Source organism: Charadrius vociferus, unplaced genomic scaffold (assembly GCF_000708025.1).
Source record: "Charadrius vociferus isolate BGI_N301 unplaced genomic scaffold, ASM70802v2 scaffold90, whole genome shotgun sequence".
Taxonomy (NCBI): Eukaryota; Metazoa; Chordata; class Aves; order Charadriiformes; family Charadriidae; genus Charadrius; species Charadrius vociferus.
The window spans coordinates 8,930,664-8,948,345 of NW_009647222.1; the positions used below are offsets into that span (position 1 = coordinate 8,930,664).

General features: G+C 39.9%; 1 protein-coding gene across 1 annotated transcript in view; it reads right to left on the reverse strand.

Moving 5' to 3' along the window:
• Nucleotides 1–10,071: 10,071 nt before the first annotated feature.
• The window catches only part of PACSIN2 (protein kinase C and casein kinase substrate in neurons 2), a 29,316-nt gene continuing 21,705 nt past the window's right edge, over nt 10,072–17,682 (reverse strand). The window contains exons 8-10 of the mRNA XM_009879698.1: nt 17,419–17,535; nt 16,255–16,451; nt 10,072–11,934 (exon numbers count right to left, since the gene is read on the reverse strand). Of these exons, the coding sequence (XP_009878000.1) occupies nt 11,822–11,934; nt 16,255–16,451; nt 17,419–17,535 (427 nt within the window). The 3' untranslated portion in view covers nt 10,072–11,821. The remainder of the gene's footprint in view (nt 11,935–16,254; nt 16,452–17,418; nt 17,536–17,682) is intronic.

Genomic DNA, 17,682 nt, shown 5'->3' on the forward strand with positions numbered 1-17,682 from the left:
GGCACGCTAACCGTCGCGGGGCGGGAGAGGGCTGTGAGGCGGCCGGCGTGGGGCGGTGGGTGTTTTCGCCTTGAGAGGGCTGAGGAACCGGCCTCGCTTCCTCGGCGCCCGAGGCGGCACCGGGGAGCGTGGGGACCCGGAAAGGAAACCCGCGGAAAAAACACCAGCACCTGCGCCGTGGGGTGGCTGTGGAAAAGGTGAAGCTGCCGTGTTCCCCTTCAAGACAGGTGGTAAAGCACATCATTAGGCCTGTGAATAGACTTGTTTCTGCTCTTGGGCTCAACAAGTAGGTTGCAAGTGCTCTGTAAAAATGTTACTTAAAACCATCGTTTCTTCTCTTCGCTACAAATGAGTCGGTGCCAGACCAGCAGAACAAAAAGACGACAGGTCTTTCAAAACCAGCATGTTCAGATGATACATCTGAAATGTTAAAGCCTCGCAGAACAGGAAGCAGAATAATAGAAATACAACCAGGAGCTGTGTAACTTACTGGTATCCTTGCTTCAAAACCCTTGAGTGCCTGAACCATGCTGCACTGAATTTGGCGGCATGCAGAGACTTTCTGTCACAGCTCCCTCCCTCACACTCCACCTTACAGGAGGATTATCACCTGGGGCATAAAGCTCAGCAAAGGCAGAGATGGCAGCCTAATGAACACTTTGATCAAACACTAGCCAGGAACAGAGGTCCTGCAGGAGCCACTCCAGGTCCCTCATGGCCATCGCTGGACTAAAGGTACTAAGTCCTTAAGGGTGGCCTTCGCAAAACAGCACAAAGACAACTTTGTGGCGCTGCAGAACTTAGGCCAGCAGCAGTAAGGTGATCCATGGCAGGATCTTCAGGGCATGGCATCTGAGCACTCTTCATCAGAGACCATCAAGGCTCACAAAGGCCTATCGCCTTCTCCCTTACTCTTCTGACATAGACAGGTAAGACTGCATAGTTATCCATATAAGGAAAAAAAACCCACCACAGTTTAGACAAAAATTCTATAATTCTGTCATTTCCTTTCAGAAAAGTCTAGGTTGGAAGGGGCCTCTGGAGATTGTCTGCTCTAACCTTCTGTTAAAAACAGGACCTAGATTGAGTTGTGTAGCTAGTCAAGTTCAAGGCTTTGCATGAAAGCCTAGCTTCAGCCCCTCAGCCTTAAACCCACATCACCTTCACTGCCTTAATTCCAAGAGGTTCACCATCTCCCATAGAAATTAACCCCCCCAGTTCTTACCGGTCAGTGGGGAAGTCATGCAGGGTGATGAGACCCATTACTGCCTCAGTTCTGGCCACACCGCATGAGGCAGGCACACAGCACAGTCTTGAGTGCTAGTTCAGGGATTTCTGCTGGAGTGTATGCTGCGTGTTGTCCCGTGCTGGGCCCTTGGCGCTGCAACCGAGGCACGTTCTGATCAGTAGAAGTCAGCCACTAGTTATCCTGACAGGCAGCTGAATGCATGAAAATTTTACTCTTATTTCCAGAGTGTGGACATTTGCTGGCAGGCAGCAAGCAACCTCTTTACTCCAGATTAACTTTGTTCAGTCTGGCACTATTACAGGTAGAGGGCCTGATCAAACTATTGGATAACTGTCCAAAAATCCATCTGTATGCATACAGCCAAGTAACATGGGGACTAGACTTAAAACATCGGAGTCTGTAGAGTCAGAAGTTGTTGCCTGTTTCATACCAACAAATATAATCACCCCCCCCTTCACAATCACTTGTTGTCAAGAATGCCTAGCAAGAGACCTCCCGTTCAAAGTGATGTTTACGTTTCAGGAAGACATTGCATATGTAGTCATAGGTACTCCCTGCAGTGCCCTCCCCTCCAGAGATACTTGCCAAATCTCATCTGACTGCACGAGGATTGCCATCCCAGCCTACAGCTGCTGGCCTCACAGGAAGAAAGAGTTGCCAAATTTCCACAAAGGAAAAAGAGTCCATTACATCAACTTTACAACTACTATTTAAAAAAAAAAAAAAAAAAAAAAGGCAGGGATACAGTCTTGCCAATTGATTGGAACAATTAACATCAGAAAAACAAGGTCATCCTGAAGAATGATCTGTCTGGCATGATCCTAGGAAAGGATGATCTTATTTATCATCCCATACTTTCCCCAGCTGCACTGTTGCCTCCCCAGGCAATGGCACACAAAGGCAACTGGCTCCTGGCACTGCAGCAACCCAGGAGACCAGAAGTGTATCTCTGGGAAGCAGTGGCCAGTAATGCCATACTGGGTCTGGTCCTCCTGTCTTCTGCTGGCCTCCTACTTCAGGAAGTGGTACTTCTCTGCCCCCGAGTTGGGATGTCAAAAGGCTGCTAGCTGTTCAGAGCTAGCTTGCATACACAGCTCTCAAGTCTCCATCCAGGAAGTAAGAAGTGTATCAGCCCATGATAGTGTTCAGAAACACACAGTGCCTCTCTCCTAAGGCCATACTTTGCAATTCAACTATGTGGATGTGCACGCTAGACAGATTCCTGTTGCAGACTGCAAGCTCAGCTGATTGCTAGGAGAGGAGTTCTAGACAAGATGGAAGAAAAGCATTTAGCATACGCTTATAAAACTGAGGGAGGTAAACAGGTCCTGGAGGCAATCTTAGAGCAGCCTCTAGGTTGCTGGAAAAAGGTAATACAGCAAATGGAGGTAACAGTAGAAGGAAGGCTGGTCTATCACCATCAGGGAGAAGGGAGTGCTTGTAATTTACTGGCTGCTCTGCACGTTAAGTAAATAAAAATAATTCTCCCCCCCCAAAAAAAAAAAAAAACAGAGGAAAAAAAAAACCCAACAACAACTTACCTTCAAGGGTGTCCATAGATTTGTCCACTGGGGTGTCCTCTACTTTGATAAGCAGCCATTATGGGCAATGCAGGTCCTTACCCAGACCCAGTAGCAGACCAGCAATGCAAGCAAGGCTGACTCCCCTCATCTGACGTTGGTTACATCCTCAATCCTCAGCAGATTTTCATCTTGACAAAAAACAGTCCAAGGAGCACACATTCCTTCCCTGGTCCCATTATCCACAGCATGTTGTGCTGTCATTTTCTTTGTCCATAAGAAGGAATGCCAATTTGTTAAAGATATTTTGGAAATAGCCTCCATATCCCATTCTCCCTCTAATCTCCTTGCCTAGTCCCAGTGGAGAAACAAACTAGATTCTAAATAATGGAAACCATCAGAATAAGCCCTGAAAGGTGATGAATGTTTCCAGGGAATAAGTGGGCCTCTCGTTCTTCAGCAAGTTTGTGGTTTGAGTGGGTTGCAGAAAGAAGGAAGGCACAAAGCAAGAATAGCAGCAGCGGTGGGAAAGTGGACCTCAGTGTAGTAATGTCACGTCTTGCTAGTAGTTTCCAAGAATGTCCAAAATACACATATTTCTATCCCCAGTGCACAGAGAACCATTTAAAAATTGCTTTATTGCTTCCATGCCAGGTGGTCTGATAAACATAGACAGAGGAAGGACTGCTCCATGTGTACCCTTAGAAACAAATGCCTGGTAAGCACAGCATTCCCTAGAAGGGCTGTATGAATTAGAAGCCCTCTAATCAGGTACAAATGCAGAGCAATTCACTGCCAGCATGCCAGAGTATGACACTGGGTGTTGCTATTTGACAAATCAAAACTCAAGGCTCTAATTCTTACTAACAAACCAGGATACAGTTCCAATTCGATATGAAGAAAAGATGAGAAGCGTCAAACATTGGAACAGTTTTCCCAGAGGAACTGAAATGTCTGTCCTTGGAGGTTTTCAGGACCCAACCAGACAATGCCCTCAGCACTGAACTGCTTCTAGTTCAGTGTTGACTTCAACAGGAGGTTGGACTGGAGATGTCTGAATGATTCTGTGCTAATATTCTCTTCTCTGCATACCGCGACTAGGCCTAAAACGGATGGGTTGTCCTTGTAATACTTTGTTGACACCCAATATTTGGATGCCAGAGCTACTCTGTGAGCTGATGTGGCATGGCAAAGCAACCTGTTCCAATGCTTTCTCCTACTCTCACCTATTCAAATGCCACAACAAAAGTCTCAGGCTCCTGGATCTTGCCAGACAGTTCCACCAGGACATATGAATACAAAGGATAACCATTCAGGTACAGTCCCAGGTCATGCTAGCTAGATCTTCATTACCCTCCCAGTGCCAAAGATTCCCTTAGAGCCAGAGAATACGTATGAATTGTGCTTGATGTCCTTTGGAAAACTTGGTGGTACTGAGCAAAATTTGTTACTGCTCACAGCTATATTGTGCGAAATGAAAATATGTTGCCTCATGACAATTGTAGCTCAAGAAGTTTTAGGCCAGCCTCCCTTTGCAAATTATATCCTGGAAGACACAACATAGTCCCAGACATGTGTCATTCCAGTACAAATAATCCATACAGAAAACCTCTTCTCTAGAACAGAAAGATCAAGCATCCAAATGCCTGCTCCCACAATATGGAAATGCAGTTTAGTAACTACATTAAGAACCAGCTGAAACCAGTTCAACACATCAGTAATACATTTTTATTTAGAAGTAATGCGTTGTTTGTACTGATAACATCAAGAAGCATAACCACTTCAAACAGGTGAGGTTTCTTGGAGGTTTCCACACTTGAAAGTGGTCTACATCTCAACAAGGCCCAGTACAAAGCCAAAAAGTCACTATACTGCAATTTACAGACAACCCCTCTGCACACTCAGTTGTGCTTAGCTGAGCCTGTTTCTAATAGCAATACAAGGGACTTGCAAAGCTACAGCTAGAAGTAGCATCCCATTGCAAAACCCACCTACAGGATTTCATCTATGCCAAGGCAATCAAATTTTAATGTTTTCTGCACAGGTGTTCTAGAAATACCTATCATCATAGTACTTAGTACATAGTACTGTGGCAGTAAAAAGTATGAAGTATGCAAAGGAATATATGAAGAAGAGGTCTACCACTAACTTCAGGACACTGGAAACAACATTGGAAGAGCCAGGTAACTTGTTTTTTTTCATGATTGCCATTTCAGAGAGACCCACAGATACACACACATGCACACACGTCAGCAAACTATACATTGGGGAACTACAGGCTGGTCAGAGTGAGTCCAGGGGAGGGACACAAAGATGACCAGAGGGTTGGAGCACCTCTCCTGTGAAGACAGCCTGAGAGAGTTGGGGTTGTTCAGCCTGGGCTGAACAGGCTCAAGGGAGACCTTATAGCAGCTCTCCAGTACTTAAAGGGGGCCTACAGGAAAGATGGGGAGGGACTTTTTATCAAGGAGTGCAGCAATAGGATGAGAGGTAATTGTTTTAAACTGAAAAAGGGTAGATTTAGATTAGATATTAGGAAGAAATTCTTTACTGTGAGGGTGGTGAGACACTGGAACAGGTTGCCCAGAGCAGTTGTGGATGTCCCATCCCTGGAAGTGTTCAAGGCCAGGTTGGATGGGGCTTTGAGCAACCTGGTCTAGTGGAAGGTGTCCCTGCCCATGGCAGGGAGGTTGGTACTAGATGATCTTTCAGGTCCCTTCCAACCCAAACCATTCTATGATTCTATGATTCTACTTCACAATTGATATGGTTTTTGACCTCACAGGATTGGAGATGTCATGGGTCATGCAGAAAGGTGATCTAGCTGAGGTAACAGGTGACTTGGATTTTCAAAAAGTTCATGTTAATGTCCCTCATAAAAGCCAAAGTGAACTGCCAGGAAATAAAGGAAATGATCATTTAATAAATCAGTTAGTGACTACAGTAATAAAAAGTGGGAAGTAACTCCAGAAGCATTTATGCTTGGGACTTGTAGATTTGAGTATTTATCTACAAAAATGGAGAGTAGAAAGGTGGCAGTTTATTGATATTAAATTACTTATGATCACAGAAGTGGAAAACAGCTGCAAAAGGACCTTGTAGAGTACTGATTGACCAGATAAAGCAACAAGGGAATTTCAAAGTCAAATGCAAAATAAAAATACAGTCTGAACCTCTCTAATGAGGTCAGAACTAGTTACTAAGAAATGACATTACTGGTTCTCTTTCTGGAACTGATCACAGGTTCTCTTTTTTGAACTACTGCATTTAGATCTGTATGAACAGTAATGCCATGTTCAGTTTTTGCCAAGGCAGTGAACTGAACTTTCAAAATTATAAGGAAAGAATTATCCTTTTCTTATTTCATAGGACCAAAGACACAGATCATTGAAAACCAAAAAATAATATAGCTGAAGTATCACTATATGTTCTATATTCCTATATGTTCTATATGTCCTATTCTTACACTCCTCTCAAGGCACCCACTACATACCTCTGGCACAGACCTTGTCTGACCTACTACAGTCATTGTTACAGAAGAGATTACTCCTTCTGAAATGTGGACAAGTGCTCAGTAAAACTTTCAGATGTACGTAGGTACTCTTCCCTGAATGGAAGGTTCAAGAAGCACCTAAAGTATTTTTGAAATTTTGTGCTACAGTATTAATATAGTATCACACAAGAATCTGAATTTCTAACAGGTGAAAACAAGTAAAGCAGGCTGACAATGATACGTACTAAGCATTAGCAGGTAAACTGCTAGGTGTCAAACACACAGAAGGTATTGTCAACTGTAGTAATTACCACACGACCCTTCCTAGGTTCTGAAATTGCTGTTTATGTTTTAGTTCAAGCAAAGTGAGGAAATAAAAGTATACCAATAAAAGTGGAATTATCTTGTATTCTCTCATTTTAGGAACAGAATCTGCAGCTCTTCAAACTGACCGCTAGGTATGCTTTCAGCCACAAGCAGGAAGCTCCCTCTTGTTCTGAGGTGAATGAACAACTTTCTGCCAAACCAGAAAGGTTGGAGAAAAAGAAAGAAAATTATTATGTAACCTTATAGTTATTTTAAAAACAGATGGAACTCCAGGAGAACAGGAGGTATTGCTGCTGGACATCCAACCTTCAGTATACCATTCTCTATTCTTTCCCTTTTCTTCTTTGTTTTACGATAATAGACAGCTGACACAAATGTTAAAAATGTTAAAAGTCACCCAAATTATACCAGATTAGTACAAAACCATCTCATTTATTGAGTGTTCTTATTTTCCAGTAGAAGCCTCAGTATTTCTATTTATCTCCAATCATGAAGTCTGTCTTAATGTTTACTTTGCAAGTGTTAGGAATAGAGACATAACTGGAAGAAAGAAGACATTAGAACAAAGAAAAATCAGCTCAGACCAACTTCACACACATCTCAGCAAGAGATAATAGCAATGGATTGGTTTATTACACTGAGAGTACAGCTTTGCTTTTGGCATCTTGTCTGTATATAGCAAATATACATATTTTCATATTATAGCTTATAAGTAAATTAAGAGGCAGTTTGGGGGAAACTGTTCAAAATTTTGCCATCAAGCTCTCAGCCTCAGAATCAACAAATTAAGAGGCATTTTATTATTTCTTTGGATTGTGCATCAGGAATTGCTAACCTCTGCACCTTCTCTAATAGCCTGTTATTTTCCTGAAAAGGCTCTCTTGATATTCTCTTAACTAGACAAATTCGTCAATGTTATCAATTACTGGAAATACCCACCAATATTACATTAAAAAAAGACAAAGCACCTAATTTGTTAAGCAATCGTTGCAAATATCCAGATTAAAAAGTCAACAGCTTTTGTGAAACAAGGCACTCTGTGTTTTCAAAGCATTCAAGAAATACTATGCAAATGGCAAGTATTTTCATGCTATAAGGTTGGAAGATGCTCAATGTTACAGCAACATTCAGGTAACTCAATCAGTCCAAGCAAATAGACATTAGTAAGTTTTGAAACATACTATTTCCCTTCAGAATTTTAAAGGAAACAGATGGGACAGGATGGGAAGAAATCATATGCTGAGCATCATGTTCTCCTGTTATACCTTGTAAATTTAATCTTGTGAGAGTGAACTATAGCTGCTTAAATCCAGGATAAATTTACAAGGAAAATTTCTCTACTGTTGCTCAACAGGCTTCATTACTTACTCACTTTAACTAACTGTAGCAAGGCTTTTGACACAGCCTCCCGTAGCATCCTTACAGTCAAACTGGTGACTAAATAGACTGGATAGAAAGTTGTCTAGACTCTCAGGCTCAAACAGTTGTGCTTGGGCATAGCAAATCCAACTGACATCCTGAGGGATGAATACTAGGGCCAATATTAGTTGTGGCTTTATAACCTAGATGATGGGACAGAATGCACTCTTGACAAGCCTGCAGATGATACCAAATTAGAGATTATAGAGAGCCATTGCTCAGAGGGAGCTCAACACTTGAGAAACAGGCTGATGAGAACCTCATGAACACCAAAGGTAAATGCAGCATCCTGTACCTGCACAGGTACTCCACCTCAACAGGACAGGCTGGATACTGACAGGATAAAAAGCAGTGCTGCAGAAAAAGACCTGGGGATCAGAGTGAACAACGTGAATCAGCAGCATGTCCTTGCAGCAAAGGTGGCCCACAGCACACCAGGCCGTATTAGCAACAGTGTGGCCAGCAGGCTAAAGCTACCTAATGGAAAAGCAGAGAAGATGGTGCCAGGCTCTTAAAGGTGCACAAACAAAGTGCAAGAGGAAACATTAGAAATTCTGATACATATAAGGAAAAAAATTCCTCATGGTGAAAGCGATGAACCACTAAAACAGGTTGCTCAGAGAGGTAGTGGACTCTTCATGCTTGGGGATGTTCAAGAATCAGCTGGACAAGCCCTGAACAACCTGCTCTAACTGGACCTGCTTTGAGGTCCCCTGGCAGGGCTAGGTAGCCTCCAGAAGTCCCTTGCATTCTTATTCTGTATTTGTCTATGATGATTATATTCAGACTCTACATATTAGATGATGAGGTAAGATCCATGTTCTTAAAGCAAAATTCTCAATTGAATTAATCTGTGCAAGGTAAACAGCTGTCCATTCAAAATGAGGATGAAACTAATAATTTTCATTTGACCAAATCCAAGTGTTTCTCAAAGTCCTCATTGAAATGAAGTATAATAAGAATTTCAAGCACTTAAAATGGCCTATTGTTTATACTTGTTTGTTAGCAGTCAAATAATTTCTTGAAAACACTTTATTATTTTTCAAATATTTGCTAAGTTTGCCATTAGCTTCTGCTACTCAGTATGATAGAAGATTTTGTCCAGTTTTGGACATCCTCCCCACCCACACTCAGTGCAAGATCCTGATGAACTTGAGCAAGTACAGTGGAAGGATGTCAGGGGGATGAAGCACTTGCTCTGTGAGGAGAGGCTGAGGAAATGGGGCTTTTTCAGCCTGGAGAAGAGATTAGTCTTGGGGTCCCAACAGCAGCCTTCCGGCTATCAAAACAACAGAGCCAGGCTCCATCCAAGCACAGCTGAACGACACGCAATGGTCATAAATTGCAACAAGGCAGGTTCTAACCGCAAATAAAAGGGGGGTGGGGGTGGAAATTACAATTAAGCATTCTAACCGTTTGAACAGAGAGGTTATGAAATCAGTTTTTGGAAGTTTTCCAGACTAGCTCAAAGGCCTGAGCAATCTGGTCTGAATGCAGAGTTGACTGCGTTTTAAGTAGAACGCTGGACTACAGATGTCTCTTGGTCCCTTCCACTTGGATTCTTATGGTGCTGTCATCAAATTGGACATCCAGCATAAAAATAACCTAGCACTTTATTTAGATCAAAAGATGCAGTATTTGTGAGGGAGCCGAGATAACTTTTGGCTAGCCATCACAAACACTACTACATTAATCACTGCCAGTCAACAAGAAAACTCTCATAAAAGGCAGAAAAGATTCAGATAGTACGAAAAACATCCAAGCTGTATCAGACTTGACCATACTACAGAAAGCAACATCACAGTAGGTCTTGCACTTCCACAAAAGACATGGTCTCCTCTTCTTCCATAAACATTTTGCTGGAATGCCTTGCCAACAGCCCATGTGCACTGCACCTCACCTTTTTTTTTTTTTTTGTTAACAGCACAATGTCACTAATGTCACGTTCCTCTTTATGGCTCTTTTAGACAATGCAGATTTTGTCACCTTGAATTGCAATGCAATACTCAGATTATTTGCTTCATAAGATTATTTTCCCATACATTGAAATAGCGAGAGGTACATTCTGTGTATTTAAGAGATTAACAGATTTTATTGTCTTCTAAAATATTTTGCAATACAGAGACCCAAACCAGTAATTCCTGACAATTTTAGTAATCATCTTGTGGATGAACAATTATGTTGATAAGTTTTCCTTGACAGACACATACATACATCCATTTTCTAAGCTTGCACATTTTGATTCATTGAAAATGATGACTAAATATATCTATAAGCTCAAAAAGCAAACGATAAAGTCCAAGACTACCAACAGTGTTTTATAGTTACCTCAAAATAGATTTGTTAGCTTCATTACAGTGTAGCTTTCTAACATAGCATATCTACTTACCTGATACCTAGGGTTTTTTCTTAAACACAAATCTGCTGTAATTTTACAACCCAGTTTTAAATGTCACAAATGCATACTATTTGATACGATTACAGATGACTGAGTTGTAACTGCAAACAAATGTAGATTTTACAGTGTTCTGCTACAATAATCCATGTAAGGACTAAAACTAGTTTATATTTTGACCCACAAATTTATCCACAAATACTGATTTTGGGTATGTTAGTGTATTTACTGTACTTCTGAAAACCTAATCATAGAATATTTCATCCATGGTACAGTAATGAATATGGCAGGAAAGCAGATTTAAATATACCTATAATTTAAACTCTTAAAACAGTCTAAATCTTATTGACATCAAAAGGCTTGATAGCTAGTAGCCATGCTCTTTATATTTTGGAATATCAAATTATATGTACATATACACAACATAGATAGTCTCTTAATAAAAAGCATTTAGTCTATTTTACAGTCTTCTCTGTTCAAAAAATTAAGTCTTCACAGACTTAACATTTCAAATCACCCAAAAATCATGAACAGTTTAAAGGAGAGGGTTTTTTCTCTTCCCCCTCCACCCCCCCGCAAACATGTGCTAGAAATAGCTACTCTTCTGGGGCTTATGTATAATTTATCTTTCTTTTGAGAGCCATTTAAGATCTAGATGGAAAACTCTTAGTTTAAGTGTCAAACCACTTAAACAACATTCATAATAGGATCCCAACCCATGGCACCTGCAGATATCTCTGCTACAAATAACCTTCTGTAACAGATATTTATTAAATACAGTATTTGTTTTACAACTTCAAGCCATGCTGACAACATAGAAAGATTACTACAACATGGAAAGAGTTTTCATTCAGTCAACTGGTGACTCAATCTAAGTCATAATTTAAGTATTAATTGATAAATTCAAGCATACAAAAAGGTGCTTAACTACATAGCATTTAAATAAAAAAATACTGCATCTTTCAGACATTGCTAAGAACAAATAGAAAATTAACTATAATAATCTTTAAAATTCAAGTTGCAAGTTACTGAAGGTCACTTAAAATAACTGATTAAACAAAAGTGAGCATAAGCCACATACCTAGGATAGGATGAGGCACAAGCATAGAAAATGCAAAAATGTTTAGGAGTCACAATAACAGACCATGTGGGAAGAAAAAGCTTAAAAAGTATTTTTCCTATCATACTATTTTTTCAACCTACCCCCTTTCCTCTGCGTTGTGCACAATGTGTAAAAACAATGTCAAATTATTAGTTCAAACTTTTGTCTTTAAATCATCACAATTTCAGCATCAAGCTCTCGCCTTTTCATTAAAATATATACATTCTATACATCATTCAGCTTCCTCTTGCTTTAAATATATACTGTACAGGCCTACAGAGCTTTTGTAACACTTCTTTATTAACCTTGTCCTTTGTCACTGGATTGGTTCTACATAGTTTGCTGGGTATAACCCAACTTGTCCATTATCCAGACGTCCTTTGCACCATCCCTGCTCATCTTCATTCTCCATTTTAGTTAACTCATCCCCTGCAAAAGGAAGGAACATTGTTAACAAGCTGTAACCTTTTAAGTAACAACAGGAAGATAATTTGAGTTATCTACGTCTGCTTTTCTTCTCCTGCCCACCTCAGGCCCCAGTCTCCCTTCTTTGCTCTTCACGCTTTTGATACCAAGAATGCCACTTAGAGATTTACATATGGCTCCCAATTTCACAAAAATAGGAAGAAGCAAGCTACTTTGAAGTGAAAACGTCACATTGATGGCATTTCAAAAAGGTCATAGCATTTTTTTTAAAAGCATAATAAAGAATGCAAACTTTTGAAGTTATATACAGTGTTATTTCACTATAAGATCAAATACTCCCTTATCTCTAAAGGGTGTGAACAAAGATAGTTGTGGATAGTACAACTACCTCTAAACAATCAGAATAATCCTACATTTTTGGTGCTCAACAAAAAGTCAGTGCAAGTGAAATAAATGTTTCATTAGGCTTACTGTCAATATATACTCTTTGAAGAGTTTGTGCAATATAAGGAGGAAAATGCTATGTTCGTGGAATACAAGGAGGAAAATGCTACAAACATTAAGACATGGCAGTCAAATTCTCTTGAATTATATTTGCAGCTTTTGAGTATACCACTACTAAGTTGTGATGTAGAAAGATTTAAAAGAATCTTATACCTTACACTTTGTTACATCTCTCTCTCCTTTTCTTATCTTTTTAAGAAATATAAGGATTGGGATTTTACTTTCTCTTTTATTGCTTTGGCTTTATACTGCTGGAAGCTGATGTAGCTCCAGAAAAAATAACTAAGAAATTTCTCGCTAACTTACACGGCAAAAGCTGACACTGATTATCCATTCAGACATTTATGAACTATAACATAACCTCATTCTGACTGTCATTCATATCTAATCTTGTACATCCTCAGGAAATACTTTAGCATTAGAGAGGCTGCAGACTCCAAGATGCTGTATGTGAACAAATGAATGTCCACCTCAGCTAGGCAAAAATGGCAAGACTAATTAACAATTATTTCCTCATGTACAACTTATTTGTGTCAAATTATTTCCCTAGATAAAACTGATTTGTGTTTCATCTTAGTTAGCAATAGGAAATACATGCTGAAGATATTAACCACTTAGTACAGTCCCAAATGACTATAAATACACATTCTTGGTATAATTTAGGAGAACAAAAAGTAGCCTAGGGACTATCAGTTCTTTGGTAGAAACAGACAAGCTTCATATTCAGTCTTCTCAGATATATACCTTCTATAGCTCCTCTGCTGGCTAAAAAAAGTTGAAGTATCATCTGCTCTAGTTTGTAAGTTTACCAGATAACTAATTTGTTCATTGTTATGAACAAATGTTCGGCACTATGGACAGTTTGCAATTTTTTTCCACCGTTTCTAGCACTGCAGAATGAGAATTTCAAGCTTTCCTGCCACTTCTATGAAGTGTATTTTAATAAAGAGTGAAAACAATGACTATCAAAGCCACACTGCATTAACAGTAAGCCCCAGTGCAGTTGCACTTGTATTAACGGCTAGGACTTGATGACACTTAAGTGTCATCTGCACAACAGTTATAACGAAAACAGGTCTTTAACAACTGCAATAAAGATAGCATATACAATAACACATTTTGACAACATCGCATGGCCTACATTTACTGTAGATATTTATTCTTAGCCATGGCAGACACACAGTAGCGTGAGCTAGACATATGGTAGATGGTTGCGTACCATCCTGTTACACAATTATAAAACCTCTCATAAGATATGAATAAACAAAGTTACTCTTCCTCTTTGGAAGCCTCCTACAGTTGTTTGCCAAGAAAAAAGAAAAAGACAGATGTATAAAGTATTCCGCTAATAAAAAGAAGTTTCGTGTATTAAAGTACATTTAATGGACCCTGTGCAGAACATATATACTACAGCTTGTACCTAGAAGTGATCACTAAAGCTTTGTAGGCAAATTCTTTGAATATCCAAGGAAATCTCATCTGAGAGTATCAGCATACATTTAAACAGATCTCTACAATGCATTAATCCTCTGCTGACAGCTGCTTCGGAGTCTAGGCATAGTCTACATAGGAGCACAGGAGTGAGTACATTTTAAATTGACTCTTGCATGACCTGGTGAATTTTTTTCCTTAGTCTTTTGTATGTTCAGTTTCAACCCAGGCACACTGACGCTTCTGCCTAAAACCAACATTTGACTGTAGCCATTCTGTAATTCAGCTTCTGTAAGGGGATTCATAGTTGATCATGTGATCCCTTTCCTACAATTGATACAATTAGAAAATTTGGTGTTAAAACATATTTTAAAGCTCTTCCTTCAGAGGTATTAAGCTGTTTTTAAGTTAAGCCTACATATGTCTCTTACAGTTCATACTTCCTGTACTTTATTTATACAGACCTCACACTCAGAACCACTTGGTTCAAATAGTTTAATGCAAGTCACACAGCTGGTACTAAAGCACAGAGTGCCTAACTTTGTATTTAATCCTTACATCTGTGTATATAAACATTGCATAGTTTTGCCACCAAAAGGCTTGTTACTGTAAACCCTTGGAATGCTATCCTGTTGCTTGAGAGGCACAATACATATATTTCAAGAGGATTAGCACACTTCCATCCCCTGCTGAAAAAGGAGCAGTTAAAGTCTACAGAATGAAGAATAATTTTAGCTGCTGTGCATTCCAGAGAAAGCTCCAGATGTTTTGTTATTACTGGCCTTCTGTCAGGGCACAGTTCAGCAAAAGTTAATGGACAAACCAATCCGGGTCTTCTCTCTGGAAACCTACAATACTACAAAGAAGAAGAGTCAGATGTATGGAGTTTCACTACTGAAAAAGAAAGGAGGTGAGTAGAAGGCGGAAGTCCCACCACCTCACTTGAGGTACTTTTTGGTTTAAAAAACAAACTGCATTTATAACATGACCTGGAAACACACTGTTCTGAGCACCACCTTTCTCCATAAGCAGAATGGAAGTCTAACAGTTCACCAAGTAGCTATTGACTTGATTACTATATTAACATCTAAGACCCACTGTAGATGGTATAGAAGCAGCATACTTCTTACGAACCCCAGCTGAAAGGGAAGTAGAACCAAAAGTTTTCTCAAACTCTCTTTCAGCACGTGAATCCTGTTTTTCCTCTCAGTCAGTCATTACAGGAGAAGGGAGTAAATGACAAGCAAAAAGGAAGAGAGACAAGATCAAAGAGATTGCCTATCTCATTTTCACAAACTGAAGTTCTGTTTGCTTTTGCTAAACCACTCCTGCAATCTTGTTCTGGAATTCCTGGTTGGTAAACTTTTTATGTGCAATTCTGGGCAAGACAGTAGAACAACAGAGTTTGAAAGGCACAGACTGGCTGTGGATATCACCTTTCATCACTAGAGGGTGCTGCCTCCGGGCTGGCCAGGTTATGAAAACCTTGAGTCTTCTATTTCGGGGGCTGAGTGAACTGCCCAGGCACTCGCCCAGTGCACAACGGCTGGTAGAACTAGCCCAGACAAACTGGAGGCAGCAGCATCCATGGCATGCAGCCATCATGCCCTTGTGCCAACTTCATATGTGTGGAAACATACTGTGGCGTGGGTCTCTCCTGTCAGTTGCCTCTATTCTGTTCTCTTGACTCCTATAGCAATGAGGTAAAACGGGAACATGGTTTATGGCTCAAGGGAAATGCAACATCCTAAGAAGCGAGATATATAGTAAGTGTTCCCTAATATAATGCAAGACAAAAAAACCCAAACAAACCACCAGGTAAAGACAGTTACTGTGCTTAACATACACTGACGGGGGATGGAAGGAGAGAGGAAAAAAATTATCTGTCCATGGCTAAGTTTTCAACCTTGTTAGCACTGTAGGAAGATGGAGGCCAAAAAAGGGATGCTTCCAGTTTAAACAGAAACAATATCAGATGATGAGATATTGTTTTAAGGTTAGCTACTGTAGTCTTTTCCTTTAAAAAGTAGATAACTTTGTGGGGTTGCCATTTCTAGACAGCTAAAAGCAGCAGCTATTACTGTTACCAACTAAGAAAAGGAGGAGATAGGATTATCAGTTCTGCGCCTCATTTTGTTTAACACAAGGTGGTAAGAAAGGAATATCCCAAACAGATGCATCCCAACATATTCCAAACAGATTAGTTGTTGCTTCCAAACAGGGGATACTAAGAAGCACTATCAAGAGGGGTGAGGGTTAGATATGATCCTGTAAGTGGAGTTATACTATCAGAGAAACAGATTACTTCAGGAAATTAAAGCTGAAGAGGAAAATTCCCCCACCCTTTCTCCGTTTGATAAATATTTTAAGCGAATCCTGTAAACTTACCAGCTTTAAAACTGAGTTCATCTTGCTCTTGGCCCTCATAGTCATAGAGTGCACGTACTCTCACCTCCATTGCAGGAGAGGTATCTTCATCAAATGGATTAGTGTCTCCATTTGCATCAGTGGAAGAGAAGGGATTGTTGGACTCTTCATCAGACCAATCTGTAGGGTAGCTTTGGTTTTTTTCATAGCTGCTAACACTGAAAACAATTTTTAAATTATTCTTTTCCACTCTTAAAATAGGAGACTAGAAATACCACTAAGATATCAGTTCCCCTAATTAAGCTTAAACTCCACTTTAAGGCCCAATTTTGAAGCCTTATTTCTGGTATCTGCTCACCTATCTTTAGCTGACAATGCCTCATTCAAAAAAAAAAAAAAAAAAGGGGCATTCTTGCAATACATTTACAAAGTTAGAAAAAGGAAAAAAAAAAGATAAAGACAACCTCCCCACAAACTCCAAAGACTTCTCTATTGAGAAATCTATATAATCCATGGGATTATTTACTCTAGAAAGGTAAAAGGTATGCAGATAGCAGATGAGAGGAGTTATCTGGTTTGGAATAAGACATTTAAATTGCTTCGCAGAACCTTCCTCCCAAATCTCTATGCACCTCTGCAGTAGCTTTCAACACTTTTTGTACGTTGCAATCCACCAATAAAGAAACTTCATTATACTGCAACAACTTGATCGTTTAAAGAAAAGTTCACTGTTAAGCATGCACATGCCATTTAAGAGAGTGGTATGACATCCCTAGTGTGTGTATTGAAGTAACAGGCAGCTGTTTGAGAAGGTCCTAAATAAAAAGAAAGCAATCGTAAAAGCAGATTTATTCAGCGAGAACACGCAGAGCAGTAAAGCTCCAGAAGCAGTTTCACTAGAAAAACCTGTCAGTTCAAACATTTTATAGGACTGGTAAGGGAAGGAAAAAAGCAACAGCAGTTCTGTTAGCAACTGCCAATAACCCCAGTAGTTTCAAACCAAAGATCAAGGCAACAGATATGGCATCTGTTAGGAAAGACGAGTTAGGTTACAGTGTTGCTTACATAACCGCTTAAAAGGTCTTCATGCACTGACCGGCACAGTGTTACAGAAACCAAAAATAGAAAACCCTGGACAGAGAAAGTACAAGTGTGAAAACAATTAAAAAACAACATTTCACCAACTTTTTGATCTTATTGTCCTCCTTTTCACTGACAGTACTCCCAGTATCTTCTTCATCTTCAAAGGGATTGTAACTTGATTGTACTGACTGCACTGTGTTACTCTGGACACTAAGACTGCTAATTTGGAAAAGAAAGAGCATTATGGCGACCCTGTCTGTTTAAGAGTAGAACACTGTCACTGGTGTCCCAGTAAGCAGATTCTTAGCAGACCCCTTGTCCAGCCAAAAAAACACCCAAACAAACAAAACCCCAAACGTTTATCCA